This window comes from Parambassis ranga, chromosome 21 (assembly GCF_900634625.1).
Source record: "Parambassis ranga chromosome 21, fParRan2.1, whole genome shotgun sequence".
NCBI classification, from domain to species: domain Eukaryota; kingdom Metazoa; phylum Chordata; class Actinopteri; family Ambassidae; genus Parambassis; species Parambassis ranga.
In genome coordinates, this window is record NC_041041.1 from 18,744,315 (window position 1) to 18,766,783 (window position 22,469).

At 41.1% G+C, this 22,469-nt stretch overlaps 2 protein-coding genes across 10 annotated transcripts; one reads left to right on the forward strand and one right to left on the reverse strand.

Annotated features, from left to right (window-relative positions):
* The first annotated feature begins 3,199 nt into the window (after positions 1-3,199).
* map3k19 (mitogen-activated protein kinase kinase kinase 19) lies at positions 3,200-12,298 on the forward strand. 5 transcript variants are annotated; one of them, XM_028393008.1, is made up of 14 exons: positions 3,200-3,275; positions 3,724-3,884; positions 3,987-4,102; positions 5,053-5,234; positions 6,032-6,092; positions 6,836-6,923; positions 7,551-7,685; positions 7,755-7,912; positions 7,988-8,022; positions 8,109-10,178; positions 10,476-10,580; positions 10,712-11,203; positions 11,289-11,497; positions 11,622-12,298. In XM_028393008.1, exons 2-14 carry the CDS (start codon positions 3,781-3,783, stop codon positions 11,734-11,736), a joined length of 3,870 nt encoding a protein of 1,289 aa, XP_028248809.1. In that variant the 5' UTR covers positions 3,200-3,275; positions 3,724-3,780; the 3' UTR covers positions 11,737-12,298. The 5 variants fall into 5 exon arrangements, with proteins under 5 accessions (XP_028248809.1, XP_028248811.1, XP_028248810.1 ...); XM_028393010.1 differs by having other exon boundaries at positions 7,758-7,912; XM_028393009.1 differs by having other exon boundaries at positions 7,554-7,685.
* ccnt2a (cyclin T2a) lies at positions 12,286-21,985 on the reverse strand. Of its 5 annotated transcripts, XM_028393015.1 has the most exons (10): positions 21,786-21,985; positions 21,067-21,148; positions 20,856-20,984; positions 20,529-20,589; positions 19,959-20,021; positions 19,119-19,164; positions 16,673-16,836; positions 15,602-15,717; positions 14,195-15,518; positions 12,286-14,031 (listed from the first exon to the last, which is right to left on the reverse strand). In XM_028393015.1, exons 1-10 carry the CDS (start codon positions 21,941-21,943, stop codon positions 13,958-13,960), a joined length of 2,217 nt encoding a protein of 738 aa, XP_028248816.1. In that variant the 5' UTR covers positions 21,944-21,985; the 3' UTR covers positions 12,286-13,957. The 5 variants fall into 5 exon arrangements, 4 of the variants coding, with proteins under 4 accessions (XP_028248816.1, XP_028248817.1, XP_028248815.1 ...); XM_028393016.1 differs by lacking the exon at positions 12,286-14,031 and having other exon boundaries at positions 14,048-15,518; positions 15,647-15,717; XM_028393014.1 differs by lacking the exon at positions 12,286-14,031 and having other exon boundaries at positions 14,048-15,518.
* Positions 21,986-22,469: the final 484 nt, after the last annotated feature.

Below are 22,469 nucleotides of genomic sequence, written 5' to 3' on the forward strand. Positions count from 1 at the left end.
ACAGACCCAAACACGTTACAGTGCAGAGAGGGGAAGCGAGGGAGGAGGCACTGGACGCCCTATGGTACTTTTCTATTGGCTGATAGGGCACACGGGAGCGCACAGAGCGGACTGCGCCAAACTTTACATAAACAATAAACTATGCATTTTAAATGGTTATAAAATACCCAGCAGCTGAAACGGACTAAAAGCTATTGTAAAACAGAAAAAAAAATCACTAAGTTAACCATTAAGTTATGTTTTTAGAATGATTTAGTGTTGTGGAAGTACTTAAATCACTATTTCTACTATTACACAGTATTATCAATGTTGCTTTTTATCATTAAGTGGAAAAAACAAAGTTATAAAGTTTTATAGCGCAACACAAACAGCTCCTTTAAACATTCTTACAGAGGGTCGACCTGTGCGAGAACAGGTGACATTTGTGGGATTTCAGATTTCAAAGTTGTGCGCCACCGCCATCTAGTGGCCATATGCAGCGATACAGCGCCACTTTCCATGTAGTCATTTTGTTTTGTTCAGGCTACTGGTACTTTCCTGTGACACAAATAAGATGCCAATTTATCTTAATTCTGTTAGTTTGATCACATTACTGTTCAGGAAGATTGATGCTAATCTTCTGAACCTATGCTGTAGTAATAACAACATAATCACTATAATTTTCACTTGAGGGCTTTTCCAGCTAATTAAGGTGCAAATATAGGGTTTTTCTGTGTTTGTTCAAAATGTAAAACAGATATCTGAGTTTCACTTTGAGTCCAAGGTGAAAAGATGTATTCATTTGCAAAAAGGTCTAAAGATGACTCATGTGCTTGGCCTTTTATGTTTTTTTTCTCTGCCAAAAGCCTTTGTGTGACTTTACAATGTCAAAGCCTCAGTACTACAGAAGAATCTCACAGACACCAAAAAAAAGGAAAAACTCAAACCTGTCAAATCATCTCCCACTGACAGGAAGTCGGAACCTTGTGAAAGGAGCGATTCTCTCATTCCAGACCTCACAAATAAGGTGAGTCGGGAGGATTCTGAAAGAAAAAAGAGGAACACAAGGTCAAAAAGGGTTTCTGCTGGAAGGTGGCAAAGTAGACTGTGAAGGTTTGTATTAACTACACAAAGAAAATAGAACAAAACACCTGTGTTCCACGACCAAACACCAAATTTGGACACATTCACCCTGTAGTGTTAAATTACATCATGGGTGTGACTCACTGCGAGGCAACCACATCACACCTGATCGCTTGGTGAAGCTGCGAAACCTGCTGAACTAGTGTGGAGTTCACAGCTACGTCATGTCCAACATCTCCTTTTTCTAAGAGTTAGTATTAAACCAAGAGGCAACCTGTAAAATAAACCTGCATGAAACTGTCACTCCACAAATGGACACTAGGGGCTGGTGTATGGGGGCTGTATCCGCAGATAACACCCATGTTAACATTACATCAAGTTGGCCTCTATAATTTTCCAGTTAGTGACAACTGTAGAGGAGTTCTGTTTTAATAACATTATAAATAAAATAAATCAAACAGTACAACCAACAATACTTGTTTCTTTAAAGATGAATCATGTTCACAAAGGCAAAAATCACTACAAAGTTATTAACAAATAATAATAATAATAATAAACATGAATAGTTCTAGGTCTGAACTTGTTTTAATGTCAGGCAACAAACTGCCTCCTGGCATTTAAAAGTCCTGCCTGCTTGTCTGACTGTCACCAAGGCAACCAAGTGTAAACCTACGGCAGGAGGCATGCTGGACAATAAAAACAGAGGAGAGGAAACACTAGTGTGTTGAAAAGGATCAAAGGTTTGGTGGTTAAATGTCCAAAGAAGGCTGGATAAGACATACGACTGGGTAATTTAGGACAGCTTGACACAAATGAAACAACAGTAAGTCAAAATATTTTCTTTTATTTATGTTCGATTAATGATTATTTCACTTTTGTTGTGAGTAAATGAGTGAAGAGTTACAATTACTGCTGTTTCACATGCAGAAAGTTACCTTAAATGTTTATGTATTCATTATATTTCCTTTTAACATGTCGACATTTTAGATTCTTCTGACATTTTGAGTTTTGTCTGGTTTGGACCAGAAACACTTTTATACCTTGAAGCTGCATAGATCCACAGGACTTCTTGCATGGATGGACTAATATTATCATATTAGGATGATAATGAGTCATCCTAATATGTTTGGATGACTCATTATCAGCAGTAATAATGTGAGATAATATTTCCTGCCATGCCCTCCTGTCCCAGCAGGGATCAACAGATCACCAGAGACTTACATCACAGCCCTAACATCACTCTAACAATCGCACAAACATACAGACTGCCAGAGGCTTGGGGTGAAAGGACTTAACATATCAGCGCTGCGGCCTTTGTTGTTGTTGTTTTTTTCGTTTTTAAGTCTGGCTGGATCACAGCTCAGATACTGCACTTTTATTTGGCTGCTGATCACTCAGGTCTGACTGGGAGCCTGTGAACTATGAAGAAGAGACACACTGACGATGAGATGAAGAGAAGAGAGATGGAGGAAGGAAGTGAAGACCTGTTTTTAGTAGTCAGCCTTGGACTAGAGGCAGACAGCCAGGAGGAGCTGGAGGTCTCCAACACTGAGGATGAAGAGGAAGGAGGATGCACTCCTCTTATCCTCGCTTGTCGCAAAGGCATGACTGAGGTAACATCTTTATTTGAGATTTTGCCATGTGTGTTAGTTTAGGCAGCATTGGTGTATAGCTCCAGATGGATGTGTTTGGGTAGACAAAACAATCCTGTCCCACGGCATACAGTGTTTTTCCATTCAATGACAATAACATGTATATAAGTCCATGTGAGAGTCACCTGACTTGAAGCTTGCCAACTAAATAAAACCCCTCTGCACCCTTGTGGGAGGCCACGTTCAAAACAAACAAGAGACTTAACAATGATAATAATGATCCCTCAGTGAATGTGTTACTAATTAGAATAAGATATGCTACTTAATTACAGCTGATATAAATTTAATCGATCAAGTTCACACAATCAAGTCCACATCTGCTGAATTAGTTACCTGTTTTGTATTTCCTATTGGTGTGCTTGACAGGTGGTGCAGCGGATGCTGTGGACAGACGCTGATCTGACGTTGTGTAACCGCAGCCAGCAGACAGCGCTCCATGTTAGCCCGCATGAGCTCCAGGGGGAAATGGTCAGGTGGATGTCGAGACCTCATCTGTCCCCACAGGCGCAGCTGCTGCAGGCTTCCTGGCAGGGAGACTTGTGCTCCATACAGCACCTGCTGGTAAGTCTCACTCAGGCATTCACACACCTACACACACACACACAGCCAAATGAGCATCTCCCATATGAGAAGGCAAAACAAAACAAGTGCAACAGCACACCTAGGAGTTATGTTTATAAGTGATTCATGTTTTCCAGCTTCCATTAGATTAATCATAACTTCATAAAAAAAAGATGTAACCTAATGTGACCTATTTAAGCAGGTGACTGGCACAACAACATGAAAATTACAAACACGCCTGCAAATGTGATTGTGTGGCTTTGTGTTACTGGAAATATGACACTCCTCAGTCCTCAGGTGGTTTTGTAATAAACATACCAGCCATCTTTGAATAAGAGCATAACTACAGGTGCCCACTTAAACAACAGAGACCTTTGTTGCAATATTACTTTAGTCTGATGTGTTGTTAATGTAATATGTGATATGTGTTTGTCTTTATTCCCACCAGTCTCAGGCGGACAGGGTGGACGTGAATATTCCGAACAGTGATGGCGTCACAGCTCTGATGCTCGCTATCAGGGACATCGACTTATTTGAGGGCATGACAGCCCGGTTGCCGTGGAAACACAGACCCATGGAAGTAATCAAAGAACTGTTGGGACTCTCTACGTAAGACAATACATACTCATGCAAAAATGTTATCTCATTTAAAAGATCCAAAAAATGCTTCAGGTGATTGTGGCATGAATTAATTGAAACGTTTTCATACAGTGATGTACAGGCTCGGGACCACAACGGCTGTTCTGCTCTCCACTATGCTACTCTTATCAACAGCTCTTTGGCTGACGAGATCATTTATATCCTGGTTGAGACTCTGGGTCACACAGGTACACACCTAACACACACATATTCTGACATAGGCACTCTTTACTCTTTACATATATCCTTAAGCTGAACCACTGTCAGTGTTGTGTTTGTAGCCTTTCCTGCTGCCCCAAAAGAGGCAAAGAGATACACAGCAAGTGGCTTTAAAGTTGTGGGAAAATAATTTCATTAGCATGTCTCAAATCTACTTTGGTAAACTTGGAATTTCTTTCAGAATAATCTGATTTTGTTAAGAAATTAACAAGTTTTTGAAAGATGAAAAGGATTGTATACGTAAACCCTACAGTGTAATACAGCTTTTCAGCACCACAATGCTCTCTTTTGTTTTCACCTTAGCTAAGATAAGCACTTCAGTAAGAAAAATTATTATTGTTTCCTTTGTTTCATTACCTCCAGAATAAAACGAATGCACAAATGGTCAAAGTCAAATGAGTGACTTGCTTACTTCCTCGTGTTATTGGCTTTACTCCAGTTACTGATTAATTGATCGGTTACTTATTAAACTGCATGTTTTAAGGATAAGCACACGTGTAGCACACAATATCCTAATAGTTCCATGTTGTGGTATAAACACACACTTTCTTTGTCTTTCTCACACACATACACACAAATAGCATACCAAGTTCCTTCATAATCCTGTTTTTAAAAACCTCACTGAAAGCACGCACTTATGTGGAAACCTATAAGAAAGGCTTGTTTGTGTATGTGTTGAGGAGGAACCACTCTGCTAACAGCCTCCCCGACTCAAGGATAGCGATACAGAAACAAGGTGACGCAGATAGGATGGCTAAATAGACATAAAAAAACAGGGCAAGGTAAAAGAACTTGTTTTTAGTTTTTTACTGTGTCTAATCCCCCACCCTGAGTAAACAGCACAGGGTGCAGGGGTGTGCACCTAAACGTGGATCTGGAGGTTTTCTGCAGAGAGAAAACTATTTCTGATTTTGCACAGATGCTGTGCCTGTGTCACCCTTGGTCTTTGAGAAACGCTCATGCCGGGATTTGGACTCGGAGTTTGGAGATTCAGACATAGAGTTGGACATTGAGAGCCTTTATCCTAATGAGTCCAGTGTAGGCTCTCCCACACCAACACCTACGCATCAACACCGCTTTCTACTATACAGGCAGGCTGAGGTAAGTGATAAATGGCATGCTACTTTTATACTGCTGTCACTCTTTGTCAGGACTCTGCTGAACTATAAAGTGAGTTTTAAAGATAGGTAGCGAGACTAACATAATAGCAACAACTGTTATGCTGATGTGATGAAATCCAGACTAATGCATGTAAAGTAATGAGATTAGATACAAATATAAAGCACTAGCATTAAAATGCTCTGAAATAATCAACAATATTTATTTGTGGTCTTCTCACTAAACCTGACAGGGTTGTGTAGTCTCAATGTCACAATGTGTCTCCTGCTCCTTCAGCAGGCACTATTGACAAACACACAGGCACGCTGGACGTGAGTGCCCACTGAAAGGACAAATGTGTGCATGTGCGTGTGCATGTGTGTGTTTGTATGTGTGGAGGCGGGGTGCTCAGTGTAGCTGACACTTAGCTGCCATACTATCATATTAGCAGGCAGCTGGTGAACTAGATGGGAGGAGCAGGTGGTTTACGGGGAAGAGCTGCACAATGTGTATTCCAGACATGCGTATATGTGCAGTAGATGTACACTTCTATAACAAAAATCTAACTCTGAAAGCTGCACTAGCAAAGCACCTTGATGTTTATCCTGTGGATGCATGTGGAGTGTATTGACTCATGTTTTATTATATTATTATTCTGGGATTGAATGTACAGAATAACATAAGAAAACAGAAATTCCTGATGAATCTATTATTACTTTTCAGGCGTCACCAACACCTTCTACCAACCTCTACTTTTTTAAGTTATAAATAATAAATGACTTTGCTTTTGTTCTTCCCAGGAAGTGCTGGAGGCCCCAGGGTGTCCTCCTCTATCTGACCACCATAAAGATCTCAGCCAAGGTAAGAGCTCCTCTAAGGATTTCAGGGGATTTGATGGACTTTAAGTAATATTATGTGCTTTTCACACCAGTTATCTGCACTAAACAGATCTTTTACATTGATTTAACAAAAAAAAAACATAATGGTCAGCATCCACAAAAAGGCCAAGAGATCAGATCACCTCCGAAGGGAGGAGGAGGGGGAGGAGGGGATTAATGGAGGTGTGGACTGAACGGGAGGGGTCTCACAGACACACAGTAAGACCTGCCTGATCAGCCACATGGCTTAGTCACTGGGACACAAAGTGAGAGAGGGCAGTTCAAAGTCTCAATATGGGATCAAGGAGGACTAAGAGGCTGAGAAACAGGTAACTATTGTTTTCTTTGTGATGAGCTTAGTCTATTAATATTGTATTTTGTGTGTTACTGCAGTGCTGTTGTATACATTTGCTTTGTGTAAAATAGGAGTTAGTGCTGAGCAGAAATGGGAAACAAACATCTGTTTGGGCAAAAAATACTTACATACTATATATGTAGTGTTATAATTTGGCTTATACACCAAATTAGTCAAATGTTGACAGACAGAGGTGCTAAACATATTGAGTTGTTTTATTCGTTATTATTTTACTGTTCTTTCTGTCACAAAGTCACACTAGAAATACAGGATGTAAATCAGTGTTCCAACTATGGGTTGGAGAGTACAAAGACGGTTATGCTGGTGTGTGTAACGGTGTGTAACGGTGTGTGTTTGTGTGTCTGGAGCAGATAAGGGGATCTCCCCCTGTTTCCAAAAAGCAATGGAAACACTGAGAGACATCAGGCAAGCCTACCAGGACGCAGGGAGGGGAAGCAGGTGGGTACGCTATAATCTCACAATCTCTCTCTCTCACTCTCTCTCTTTAACACACACACATTTGCATGTGTATGCTTTTTTTGAATGTATATTAGTCACAAAGAAAAAAACTGCAACAGCTAATAGCACTGAGCTGACAGTATTGACACTGCTGACCTATTGTCAACAAATCAACATCTGTTCATACGTTCACAACAAACAATGGCGTACACACAAACATTTTGGTGTATACAGTTAAAACTCCAACACGCTGTCTCTTGTATACACAGTAAACTCCTCCTGGGCTGGTCAACAAATGCCTCCTTACATTTACACCAGCAGAAGAATAGCATCCTATCTGGTTACAGTTGCAGACCTGTACGCAGGCACCTGTCACTGTGTCCAGAGGACAACCTGTTCTCCCCAAACAGGTTCCAAACACAGAGACGGGGGGGAGAGAGAGGGCTTTGGTGAATCAACCCATTGTCTGTTATGAACAGCTCTCAGCCCTGAATTTAGTCCAAGGAGAATAAAGGTCTTTGAGCCGGTCTCTAATTTCATAGCATCAGCCCCAGAAATAGGAAAGAATTGATAGAGGCGAGTTCGACAACAAACCTGCAGCTACGATGTATTTTCTTCTCTTCTCAGCAGCAGAGGTTTGTCACTGCCCACTTTAAACAACAACAACAACAACAGCAAGCACTGGGGCCATGGAGATCCTGCTCCATCACCTGGCATGCTGAGTACCAGGACCCCCTGCCAGCCAGTGCCCCCCACACATAGGTAAACACACCAGCTTGGCTCGAACAGTAGCAAAAAGAAGTGAATAACTCACAAAAAAATTGTCACTAGCAGGCCGAGAACAAGTAGTATGGTCACTGCTTCTCCACCCTCCCACTGCCTGCTGTCTGTGGTGGAGCCCAGCCAGCTCAGCCAATCAGCTCCCAGCATCATGGAACCACTACTGTGTTCAAACACTATGATGCAGGCCAGAGCACACATCCAGACCCGTATGTATACTGTATGTAAAACTGTATTTTCTGTTTCTTATGATACTTTCTGATCATACAACTTCCTCTTTGCAGGGCTGGGAACTCACAATACTATGAATGAACAGCAGGTGAGTCTCAAAAAACCTCCTGACGCTTCGATTCCTGTTTCTTTCCATCAGTGTTTATCTGACTATCTAATCATTGATTTTCACAGGGTCTCCTGCTGGCTCGGCACTCCCGAACACCGAAGCTCTTGGCACCCCTACGCTTCACACCCAGAGACATTACAGCTCTGCCAGCACTAAAGCAATGTGTTCCTCTGAAGCCCATCAGCCGGAGCCCTCTTTGCTCCAGAGCTAAGCTGAGGAGAGAGAGGCTCTCCTGGGGCAGCCCGTGCAGTGGACCTCTCAGCAGTAAGGCTGGTAGTGAGGAAAGTGGGCCTAGCAGTAGCAGCAGCAGCAGCAGCAGCCGGAGCTCCCTTGATCTGGAGGATGAGGATGATGTACATGAGAGAGCTTATGAGGACAGAAATCTGAAGCTGTTTGGAGGCAGGCTGTTGCGTCAATCCAAAGATGCGAGCTCAACCGAGGATGATCTGCATGAAGAACAATCAAGGACTCATCATGTTCCACTGATCCACAAATCAGCTCATAACCTGAAGGGAGACTCTATCAAACATAGACATGATCTTTTAATCACTGAAAAAGTAATGAACTGTGAAGCAACATGTACAAAAGAATATGGCGAACGTCCCCAAAAGTCCACTACTGAAGTTGACACTGTGAACTATGAAGTACCTATCACATCAGAGTCCAAGGAGAAGATCAACGTGGGCTGTACCACAGAATTGGAGTTCAGTCATAGTCTTTCATTCTACGTAGATAATGACCAAGGTCTAGCATGCTCTGGGGGGAATTACAGAAATGAGCAGCAGCATGTAAAAAAGGACTCCTGTGATCCAGGAACACAGGCCCATAAATCAATTCATAGCAGCAGTGCTGTGGGACAAAATCACTTAGATGATGATTTTGCAGCTATAAACCTCAGTCTCTCCAAAAGAGACCAGCAGATCTTTAAAGGTTTAAACCTTGCACCGATCAAGGACAAGAATCCCAGCACGAATAATCAAACTAATCAATCCTTTAACACATTAAATCATAAACAAGAAAGTCCCTATAATTTGAGTAAGTCTAAAAGTAATACAAAGTCCTCTCTTTTCAAACAGGTAAAAGATAAAAGCCCGGAACTAGCTGTTAGCAGAGAGGCAACTGTGACCAAACTAAAATCAAAGACTAAATCCGTTAAAGTATCTCATTGTAACGTCAGCACCTCATCGCCGCACAGGAAGGTTTCTGATCATCTCCAGAGTAAAAGGGTAAATCCTGACTGGCCGAGCACCAGCAGAACCCAGCAGCATGCACCAGCGAGGGAGTTAAAGAGCGCCCAACAGTCAAAGAAGTCCTGTCTGGGAGGGAAAGCCACAAGGTCCAAATCAGCTGTCGACCTTATCAGCTACAAAGACATGTTCGAGCAGACTGAGAGCAAGGACAAAGGACCAGCCATCTATGAGTTGTTTGCCGGTCCCATCTATGAAAACCTGCGGGTTTCCAGCTCCTGTGAGAAGGAGAGACAAGTGCAGTGTGCTCCACCCAAGAAGACACAGCAGAGCCACAAAGTCAAACACAGGCCACTGAAACCAGCGCAGAGTAAGCTGAGGAGAAGCCCGGGGGAAACCACGGTGGTTCCAGCTAAAAGTAAAGCAAAGACTGTGGTATCCAAGATGAAACCCACACCTCTGTCACAGAGAGGCAAAACAGAGAGTGTACCCAATCCAGGGGCTGAGCCAGTCCCTGTGAAGGACATTTGGCATAACAGTGCACGAGATGGAGATGATGTGTTAGCCAGCATAGAGGAAGCTCTTTCAAGATCTGAAACATTAAAGCCTGATGAGAAAACTCTCATTTCTTCTCTCATTGAAGATGCTCTAACTCCATCCACAGAAAACCGACCTGTGTTATCTCAAGGCCCTCATCAACCCAAGATCAACACGTGGACGTCTAACAGCAGCAGCAGCAGCAGCTGCCACACAATTATGTCTCCAGTTTACCAGAAGTTTCTGGATGAGGCGGGGGAGGGGCCACTCACGGACGACCTGCTGCAGTGTCTGGCAGAAGAGCTGATCTCATTGGATGAGAGGGATGTTTCTATTGACCCGCTGTCAGATCATCTGGAGCAGAGTAAAGAGGAGCACAGCAGAGAATCAGGACAGAACGTATTTCCTCAGGTAAACACACAGACGTGTCAATATAATGCATCATCATGTTTACATGTTTAGGAAAGAGAAGAAGAAAGTCATATGAAAATACAGAGGGTGCTAAGATTTATATCATGATTATTTGGACTTTTCATGATCTATTGCTTATACTAATGGGTATTTGCATCATATGTTTAGGCCTTGAGGGTATAGCAGAGCTCATTAGAGGTGGATTTAAAAAAAAAACAGATTTTTATATCATCCAAACAAGCTCAGAAAGCCTCCTGAACAATAAATAAAGATATTAATTTAGCTTTATTTTTACAGGCTGCCTACATAAACAGTGGTTCTGTGCTTGGCTCTGGGTTAGTTGTAGATAACACCATCTCATGGACAAAGGGGGAAGTACTTGGCAGGGGCGCCTACGGCACAGTAAGTATGAACATAACTAAAATAAAGCATTGATGACATTTCTAATAAATAATGAAGAAATTATATTGCTTCTCACAATGTTGTCTGTGCTAAAAAAATCACCAAATCATTCACCTGAATGTACTTTTCAGGTGTACTGTGGCCTGACCAGTCAGGGCCAGCTGATAGCTGTGAAGCAGGTGAGTCTGGATTCCTCAGACCCTGAAACTGCAAAGAAAGAATACAATCAACTTCAGGGGGAGGTGGAGCTCCTGAAAACCCTTAGACACATCAACATTGTGGGTTTTCTGGGGACCTCACTTGATCAGAACGTGGTTTCTATCTTCATGGAGTATATCCCAGGCGGCTCCATCGCTAGCATCCTTCACAGATTTGGTCCCCTGCCTGAGCGAGTCCTGGCTCTATACACTCATCAGATCCTTGAAGGGGTGGCCTTCCTTCACCTGAACAGGGTGATTCATCGGGACCTCAAAGGAAACAATGTAATGCTCATGCCAACAGGCGTCATCAAGCTCATAGATTTTGGCTGCGCTCGTCGGCTCAGCTGCCTAAACCACACAGCCTGCAACAGCGGAGACCTGCTCAAGTCAGTCCATGGCACTCCTTACTGGATGGCACCAGAGGTCAGTCAGAGGTCACTTAGATACCCTCTGGAGCTTCCCTTTCAGTCCACTGACTGTTTTTTTTTTTTTTTTTTTCATCATCTAGGTTATCAATGAGACGGGATATGGCAGCAAGTCTGATATATGGAGCGTTGGTTGCACTGTGTTTGAAATGGCCACAGGGAAACCACCACTTGCACACATGGACAAGATGGCTGCCTTGTTTTATATCGGGGCTCAGAGGGGGTTGATGCCCACCCTACCAAAGGGGTTCTCAGATAACGCCAAGGATTTTGTAGAAATCTGCCTGACAAGGTAAGATCTGTTGACAACAGATTTTATCAAGAATAACACAACTGTTGTTTTATATGATAATGATAATAAAGCAATAAATATACTTCTACTTTACTTTACTTCTTCTACTTTAATTTACTTCTAGTGACCAGAGACGACGACCGTCAGCTGACCAGCTGCTGAAGCATTCATTCATCCCCAAAAATAAGACTCACGCAAAAATCAAATGCTGTAGTCATCCACAGGGACTGTGTGGGTAATTCAAAGTTAAGACATGTAATGCACTTCAAGAAATCATTTAAAGATCTGACTGTATTGTTGGGAAAAGTGTAATTCTGTAATGGCTAACTGTCCTCGGTGACACAGCAGCATTGTCAGTGTTAGGATGAATGGAGGGTGGGCAGAAGCTCCAGAGCTAAATCAACTGTTGCATTCGTAAGCCACTAAAGGAAATACCGTCAAAGCACTTTTATGCATTTCTAGAATCTTTAAAATGTGAACCAATGCAGTAGTGCTAAAGTTTTGTTACTGATTTGGGGTATTTTTTTTCAATCTTTTAAGTGTGCCAATGTATAGACACATTTTTTAACTAGTTTCTTAGTTTTTTATCTTTTTCACAGAATAATCTTTTACTTTCACTTGATGACAATGTTTCATCTGAGTCATTAAGTAATCAGCATTTAAAATGACAATAACTTTTTCTACAGTCTCACATATTCAAAATCTTGGCATCTTCACTCCTAGGTAACACAAATAGACATTACAGCACTTGTAATAAAATGACAGAAACAACCAGGATTTATACTGTGTCAGGGTAGTGGCAACTTTGATGTTTATTGGTAATATTGAAATGAAAAGTGGGAGAGGGTGGAAAAAAGTAAATAAAAAGTGGATTCTGCTTATTTGTCTACAACTGCCATTGCTCTGTGTGTCCAACTCTAATTCCTTCCCTAATCAACCCATCCAGCCTCAGCATCAATTAGGAATTTTACACAAACAGAAATAAAAGAGTAACCAAGCTGAGAACATATGGAGCTGGGTCATGTTAAGATCTTAGAACAATAATGTATGAATAGTAAAGCTGGATCAAAGTCGATGCACAAACTCTACAATCATGTCTTTACTGTGGATTGTAAGCAGGTCATGTTGCACATGACAAGTTCAGTCACTGCTCTAACAATGCTCGTTAGGTGGGAAATAAGCCGACAAGTTTTGTTTCTTTTCCTGAATAGTACCCTGTTAATGGTTGATTAAATAACACTTTATGGACTACAGCTTCATGTCTGATGCACTTCAACATAAAAAGGGTTATGTAAACTTAAATAGCACACTACTACTATCCTTGTCAGCTTTTTTTTTTGAGGCACAACCTTTGGCATCCAGCTTAAGGTCTACTTAGAGGTCCCAAAAAAAGTTTTTTGGTACAAATTGCATCGCTCTGATGTGATAAGTAAGTGTTGGGATGTGCCCGTTGCTGAGGGAATTCACTGATATTTCCTGTGATGGAAACCTACAGTACATCACCATCTATAGCAAGGCTGTTAAGAAGCACACACACGCACACACACACACACCACTGGAATGCTGTAATCATTCATCCGATGATGCCCAATCTACAGATCAACAAAATAAAACTCTTTTATAGGTATAATAGTTATCTGGTTATACTTACAAGCAGCTCCAAACCTGAGTAGTCATGGTATAGCTTTTTTCGTTTAAACATACAAAAATGTATGTATATTTATCTCTATTTTCTGTAAACAGCATGTAAGCACTCTCCTTTTAAATCCCTTTGATTGAAACATGCAAATTCTACATACAGTACTGAGTATAAAAGGAAAACAAGACGAAAGTGATGGAGGAGATGAAACTTTACATCTAAAATAATTGCATCCATCAACAGTACTAAATGGAATGCCAGCAAACATAAATGGAACTCATCTCCAGCTGGCTGCTATCTTCCTTATGACAACCGCAGAAAAAGTGATTTGTTTAAATTATTTGTACCAAAAAAAACAAAGGACTGAAGATCAAAATGAAGAAAGCGCACCTTTGATGGTTTTTATAGTACTTGTAATACTTCCTGTATGATGATCTGACATGTACGGAAGGAACCATTTACTCGCACACAACTCTTCGGCATCACACACGCGCACATTTCAAGATGCGCGAGGAGGAAGGATACCAAGCAGCAATTCAACTAACAAAAAGACAGGACTGAGAATCACAGCCCACACACGTGACAGTCAGGAAGCATCATTTTTCATCATTCTGTTTCCCAAATCAAAAAAGTCCAACAACATTTTCTTTTTCCTCTCGCAGAAAAGGTTTTTTTCTGCCTTTCCATAAAGGGCTTATCACATAAAGAGTTATTTTTTTTCTAGGGCACTTAACAAGGAGGTGAGCATAGTCTTCAAAGTCTGAGTCGTGGGTAGTATGGAGCAATTTCCATGTGCTGGCCATGGCTGGACAATGGTCGACTCAGTGTCTCTGCTCTCCCACTTCATGTGGCGATTCGCTAGGATGAGGGTACTGCTGAGAGGTCCGCAGCCCACCTGGGTATGACAGGAGGGGAGGAGGAGAAACAAGAATAAGAAGGAGGAGGAGGGAGGGAGGGAGGGAGGGAGGGAAGTTAACCAAAGAGCTCAAAGCCAGATGAGATACACTGCCGTACAGGAGAGAAGCACAGAGGAAAGGGGGGAGAAAAAGACTGAGTACCTGCAGCACCAGTGCCACCCTTGGAGATTTTGCTCACTTTGGAGCAAGAAGTGGAGGATGAGGATGAAGGGTGGTGGTTGTGGCTGGCCTCGGTATATGCCCTCTTGCGCGAAGCGGATGAAGGCAAAGAGGTGGATCCAGGAAGACTGAGTGTCACCCCTTCCATGCCGACCAGTCCTGGAGGAGGTCGTAGCAGGCCCGCCCCACCACCCGGGCCCTCCGTGCTTCCCCGTCCATTGCCACTGTGTGTGTGGGGGTGACTGTGCTTGTGGTGACGATGGAGGTTGTGTTCTGCTCCTCGATGTGGTTTCTCCTTGCTCATCAGGGGGCTGGAATGTTTACTTTTGTTGTTGTTGGCGGTCATGCCTTCATCTGATGAGCTGTGGCGCTCTGATGATGAAACTTTAATCTTCATCTTAAACTCATCTTTGCTTGGTTGTCCACTTTTATCCAGCTGGGAACTGCAGCTGGACCCAGGAACAGCCATGCGGACTTTAAGCGAACCTTTGTCCCGTTTGTCACTATGGTGACGCCTATCTTGCCCTGAAATTGAGGAAGAAGGGACTTTCATTTTTATTGGGGAGGCAGTGGTGCTGCCACCACTACTATGGGATGTGTAGTGAGGCTGTGAATGTTTTCTATGGTCTACTTGGCTCATAGAGGGTGCTGCATAGGTAGATGTGGAGCATGATAAATCACTCCTGGTGTCACAATCCATTACACCTCCGTGCTGCTCTGGCCTGCGTTTCTGCCCAGAGACAGCTTGGTCTGTAGCATGTTTCTCTCTGTATTTTTCTAGAGACAGCTTCTGTGCTGGAGAAGGTTGTGGTTGAGGCTGGGCAGGGGGAGGGTAAACAGACTGAGGTGGAGGCTGATGCTTGCCAACTCCACTCCCACCAGCCGCTTTTTGTTCTTGTTTGACTGGATTAAACTCTACCGTTTTCTCAGTCCTGTAGACTGGATGCTGAAGCAAAGAGGAAGCAGACGTTTGCAGGGATAGTGTTTGCTCTTGGAGAGAGATGCTGAGGGGCTCCTGCTTTATACAGGTGGAAGAGTACCCTGCTTGGGTCTGGCTGTCCTGTGGCCATTCACCGAGGCTAGCTGGATTGTATGCAGCAGCCATGATGTCCAGAGACAGGCAGTCACCTCTGGACTGGCCAGGCATGGACAAAGGGAAGGGAGCACCTGCTTTGGAAAAACTTGAGTTGGATGAGGGAATTCCAGGAAGCAGGCCATCTTGATCCTGGCTCATTGAAGGTCCAGCAAATGAGGTGTCCGACAACTGGGTGTTGTCCATCTTAGGCTTTTTGGCTGCTTGTGTTGCCTAGAGGACAGAAACATTTTGGAGGCAGTGAAATTTTGGTTTTCGGTAGCAGTGAGACAGTATTTTCCAATGAAGGATTTTACTTGTATGTATGATGCACGAAGATTTATTTCGTCAATGTAGCCTACCCTCCAGTTGCGTATCCTCTTTAACCGGCTGGGCGTCTTCTCCAGAATCTGCAGGAACTCATGGGTCAACTCTGAAAGCACAAAATATGAATGCTGTCAAAACAATTCCAGCAATCAATTTGCACTATGGTAGCGCCTCTTCGCATATGACTACTTTTACATGCACAGCAATAATCAGATTTTTACCAAAATAAATTCATATTTAGACAACACTGGCATGTAAGCGCCACTGTCTAACATGTTTTTAGTTTAGGGTTTTAGTTGCATTATTACAGCATCTAAACACCTTGATTGCACTACAGCATTCTAGCACCTAGGGTCTCCAGTCTGCATGTGTGAGCTAAACCATCAGTACACCAGGGCTCGACAGAGACAAACAAGACAGCAATCAAGCAGTAAAATTAAAAAACCACCTTAAGTTATTAAAAAACCACGTTATAAAACAGCTGGGTCCCAAATGTATTAATCAATATTGATATGCTGCATATAGCCGCTAAATAATGTTAGTTTAGTTTACTTTAGCTGTGAAGATATAACTTTGCTCTGTTAATCCAGATGACAAGGGTAGAATATCTTCAGGTTATCAATAGTGTACAAGTATCCATACTTAAATATAATAGCAGATCAGCATCTACTGTACATCATTGGTTAAATTCCGAATATGGTAATTACCATGGAATATCGCAGGTCCTTCCTACCTGCTGCAGTCAGACTTTACAATCAGGCCTGCTCACAGACTATGTGTGTATGTATGTATGTATGTATGTATGTATAATATATATATTATACATACATACATTAAGAGTGCTTCTATCAAACCTGCTGTAACACTGAATTTCCCCAGTAGAGGACTAATAAAGGATTATCATATCTTATATTCCTGTAGCTGCAGTGCATATGAACACCTTCTCCAGAACATTCGTTTAACAAGATGAAGGACCCTCCAAAGTAAACATGCATGCCAAGATCTTAAATTGTTATTAGCTATACAAAATAATTCATAAGTTAAATATGACTTCTGCTCACCATCAAGGAGCTCAAGAGTGACAGAGCTGTCCACGTACTCCCACCAGTGCTTTCCATCTGTAGAAACTGGGATCTCCCAGTTGGACCACTTACACGCCAAGTGGATGCAGACACAGGCGATCACCGTCGGCTTGTGCTGGAGGCAGAAGGTAGTGAGGTGTAGACTGCATGTGAGCATTTCACATATGTAGGAGTGCAGTTGTGCCAATGAGTTGATTCAGGCCAGGTGTAGTCAGGATAAGACCCACATGTGGAGAAACGAGAAAAAAAAACACAAGAGGAGCAGACATATTCAATGTAGTGTTTACATTATTTAAAAGACAAATTAAATGTAACAACTTACAAGCATTTTAGATTACGCACTCTATAGCCAGTGACAATTCTGATGCAGGTATCATCGGGACATAATTCCTGTAGTGATTAAGTTTGCTTCAACAATCATTCAGGGATTTTGCCTGGTTATAATGACATAAAAGCTAAGGAAACAGGGTACATGTAATAGCCAAGTGTTTTCTGCTCGTTGTACACATCATTGTACAGTTATCTGCCAAGAGATCGCATGGGCGTGTTGTTCTTTGGACTTTGTCCAAATGTCAAAAAATAAATAGAGGCATACCACTAAATACACCCAAGTATATGATGATATATTGTAGGGGTGTGCCCAATTAATCGATTTATAGATTGATCGGCATGCTACGTGACAATCCACAGATCAGTGGGCAAACGGATTTTGTGACAGCTTAACATATAGAGCCATTATATAGAGAGCAAATGGGAAATGCACAACCATGTAGAGGAAAAAATGACACTCCGTTTTGCAAATAAGATAAATAACAAATATTGGAGTATATATTGACTAAAGGGTAAATGCCTAACATGCAGCTTTTGATCTGCAACTGTACAACTACAAGAGGATAGTATATGCTAGTATATTCTCGCTGAAACACAAATAGACAAATGCCAAGCTACAAACACACAAACATCAACTAAAACATTAAAAACAATCAAAATAACCTCATTATAATGTTAGAAAACTGCACAAAAACAAGACAGTTAGTTCTAATTTTTTCCACTTAAATGAAAAGACTCAAGAAAATACCTTATCCACATTACAGTTGAGTATCAACAGCTAAAATGGCGATAAATAAGAATCACTGTATTTTAACATATTAAACTGACAAGCACAACATCTGGACTCTTGTTGACTGAGTATGGCGAATTCATCCAGAGTTGATGGTGAAGAGACTTTTCAAAATCCATCTTAGACAAACTTATACTTCAAAATGTTCATAAATGAGTCTACATGACTGATACATGTGTAAGACTGTGTTGTTGACTTGTTTTACAAATTAGTGGCTTTACCTCTTAACAAGCACCACTACAGTTAACACCATACACAATATCCAAGAACTGTTAAAGGTTTTGTGATGAATAAATTATATTGCATTAATAATGCATTAAACAAACCCTTTAAGGACCCTTCTAAAGACTTGTCTTCTGTTGTTTAAGGACAAATCATAACCACCAAATGCACTTTGATCAGTACATGTTAGATGCTGAATGGTTTGGATATATGCATTATATTTTGGGTTTTCCTATAGCAAGGGTTGAGCCACGCCATACACAGTACTAATGTTAGTTCACTGCTACACCAAGAATCCATTGCTGTTTTCTTAGGTTAGCAGATAAAAGCTTCCCATCTTAGGGAGGAACACACCTCATGTTTGCTTTGGGGAGCTGCTACTGTCAGACCTATTTATCAACAAGCCCACAGCAGAGCAGGTATTCCCTGCTGTGGGGCTGTAGTGGAAATCCATGTCATGACTGCTTTGCTTGGCACAGCATGGATTAAATCACCCAACCCCGGCTAATGGTAAAACCTTATTATTTTGCAGGTCCTTAATGGGTCAAAGTGTTTTTTTTCTTGTGTTTACAAGCATCTAAAATAATATTGAAAGAAATGTGAATTTCAAGGACAAGCTGAAAAATATTGAAAGAGAATTTTGAACAACATCAAGAAAGAAAATTTTAAAAATTCATCTGTGGTACTTACCGGAAAGACCTCTACGAGAAATGTTTACATCTGTGAAATCTTTAGCTGCTATTCAGGCTACCAGTGTCTTTCTTTTAGAATTATGCACTTTTTCGCAACCGAACAAACATGTGGTTTTCAAGCGCACCACTACACTTCACATCTTGCATTCAACCCATCTGTGCCAACACGTGGTCCCTTGTACAATACACCGCACTGCAACTGGGGCCGGTAACGCTACAAGCCACCACATCCCGCTACCTCTGATGAAGGGAGGGGAACTGAGGGGAGGAGGCAAGCGTCCCAACAACCACCAGCGCAAGTAGGGCCCGTTGGACACTGAAAGGGTACCCTGCATTACAGGAAGCTATGGTGTGCAGTCAAAGTGCAACAAAGGAGGGGCAGGATAACAACCTGTTGGTAGCCATGAAATAGGAAGTCTGTGCCAGATCCTTGCTTGCTGTAGATGAGAGAGAGAGAAAAACAAAGAAGGCAAAGGGGGAAAATTATTATTTATTATATTCTGCAAATAAACACATTTTTTTTTAATCATCAGAACAGGGAAACAACAATTTAAGATGATTTCCAATGCACTGATTAAGCCAAGACCAAGACTGAAATTTGTTTTTGTTACACATTTAGGTTAAATTTACACATCTCCCGTCTTATGAATACTAAAGCTGGTTGCTTTTTATAGAGGATGTTGGGTTATTGCCAAATATACGAAACAAAAATTGACTTTTCAGTCTGAATATGTATACCTTTTTGTTGATATAAGTTACAGTTACATGCTAAAAGGCTACAACCTTTTTAAACGGTGGTCAGTAGCTTTTGGGATCTTTGAATAGTCCAAAGCTATGCAAAGTTATTCCAAGGTTTTTTAGGTTTAAGGTTATACTAGCTTGCAAATAAGGAGATAAACAATTAGTTTGAAACAAATCTATGAGTCTTTTCTGTGTTCTATAATCATAGGGCACACAATGAAAATGTCATTGAGAAACATTAATTTGATCCGGTCTACCATATTAACAATTAATGGTAGGCAATTACCATGTTTTATGGAAGCAAATCTCTTCACTCTCAGACTTGGCCCAATAAGTGCTATGTTGTCATTTACCATATGTCTTATATAAGCTCAAAAAAGTCATCAAAAGAACAAGGTACGTGGTCATGTAACCATCCCCCTCCCCAGCCATATCTGAGGTGGGACAAATAAGAGCAGAGGGCACAAAGAGCAAAGAAGGAAGCCTCTACCTCGCACTAGCTGGGTACATTTCACCACATCAGTGTGTGGGTGATCAATAGTAATTTCAAAGCCTGGAACAAAATACATGACAGGTCAGTTCAACACAGACATAGTTGGGAGGTGACATGTCATTTTATGATTAAATAAAGAATTGTAAGATTATTTACATATACACTATATACTATACTATATGTTGTTCATGGAACTTGAGGGTCAGCTCATTTATGCATATAAGAAATAATTGAAGAGTGACTGTCTGATCACTCTATTTTCTCCATATCAAATCAAGTAAGCCTAAAGTGATGTAATCATTAAGTAAAATATCAAAATCCTTTTCAATAATTGGTTTTGTGATAACTGTTATTCTGACAATGACATGTCACCTTTACATGACTTACTGAAAAAAATGTATTTCTCAACGTAACCATAGGATAAAATGATAAAACATTTCAATCAACAGACTGTCATAAATAAATTCAACAGTGATCAGTAACACTACTCCCTTACTTATAATGATTAACCAATGATAATGATAAACATAAGTGCTCAAGTCATCCACTTCAGTCACCACTACTTACCCAGGGTCTGCAGCACTATGGATTCAAGTATCACCAGCTCTTGAGCTTGCTGGAGGTATGCCTGAAGTTTGATAGACAATCATTACAACACAATTGTAATGAGTCTATTAATCTATCCGCCTAACAACTGGTTTTAAAGGCCAAAACTCCAAATAGAGAGGCACATATCACTACTAACGCAAGCCTTGGTAGATGTAGGCATTTGATACACACCAACTGCAGGCCTGGGCCAAACAAATAGGCCCTTTGTACAAAGCACACATAGGGAAACCGTGACCACTGACAGAAGCTTTCAACCATACATTTTACAGAAATACCCATACTTACATTACTTTTTGTGTCTAGAGGTGACTCTTGCGGATTTAGGCAAGCATGTGCAACTTTGATCACATGTTCGAGTTTCCGTGGTTGCTCTTCCACTTTTGCAGCCAAGAATAAGGTTGTTGGCGATATTATCTGCATAGCAAGATGACATAAAAATCAATTCTCCATGCACCATGCAACAATACATACAAAGTAAACAATTACCAATACTTACATTCCTGTGGAATTTGGTGAAAGAGTGGTGCATATAAAATCTATGCATGTAAACAATAGCTGTATTTATTGTTAATTGAGAGCTGGAGCGTGGGTCAAGGAGATATGTACTCAATTATAGGCTGATTTATCCTGCACAGTTAACAGAATGGCTACCTGCTGAACATAAGAACATTTTTAAAAAAGCGTCACTGAGCAAATTATTACAACCTTTTAAAAAATTAATCAAAGAAAGAAAGAATAACACAACTAAACCAAAGATAATGTATATCAAGATACGTATATGGTTCACGAAATCAAATATACAGTGAACCTGCGGATTCAAGAAATGGCAAGATAATATCTAGGAATCTTTTTGTATTTTTTTTTTACCGACACATGTTTAAAAATAATCACAATTGTCATTTATGTTTCAGTAGACGAGGGTCCAACAGCTGCAAACTCGCCTAACGGCCTTTTGACGCTATCCGTTAGCTAATAAGCTAGCTAGCATGTTATGCTAGAGGATAGCTAAAAACAACCGTAGACTTGTATTTCATAACTTTTAATGCTACAAATGATTCGCTAACATTAAATCAAAGTAAACAATTTAAAATTTGCACGATTTGCCGCTTTACCACAGCAGTCAATTAAAATGTCGCTAACGGGCCCGTAAGAGCGCTTAGCTAGCGCCATGTCTACGTGCAGTCTAGTCGAGGATAAGTTTGTTTACAAGGATACACGTTGAGCCTCTGACCCATATCTTGGATCAGATTCGCCGCTTGTTGTCGGTAGGAGAGTTCTCGGTCTGGTTCTACTCCACATCGGCGGGACGGCGTGTTTTCGAGTTGCTCCCGGGTGAAAAACCATTTCGACGAAGACCCCCGGCACGCCGCCATTACTCTGTAGCATTCACTTGGGCATCGAGAAAGCGGATGTGACGTCGTGTCGCACAGGAAAACACGACTTCTTCGACGGTGAGCCTGCGATTCGGTGTTATAGGAGTTAACCTCTCTGTTCACTCCAAGAAACAAGCAGTGGAAAAAATATTTTGTGGCACTCCAAAAGTAAACAAAAAAAGAGAGAGAGACAACTGTCTACTGTTTTTGTACGCATAAAATCTGTAAAAATGTGTTGTTGAAACAAAATGATTCAAAATAGCCCAATTTAATTGATTAACTGTTGTTAATTCTTGTTATATAAAAATAATGAATGTCAATATCTATAATAAGAGTACTAAATGTAACATAATTCATGACCAGAAGTGTTTTTTTTCCATAAAAAAATTATGATTTGCGGTTAGCTTAAATGTTGCCTAGCGCAAAGTGCTAACTCAACCGTTTGGTCGAGCATGTTTTTAAAAAATTATTTGACCCTTTACATTTCTTTATGGCACCATGTTACATAATTTTGTTTATTAACATG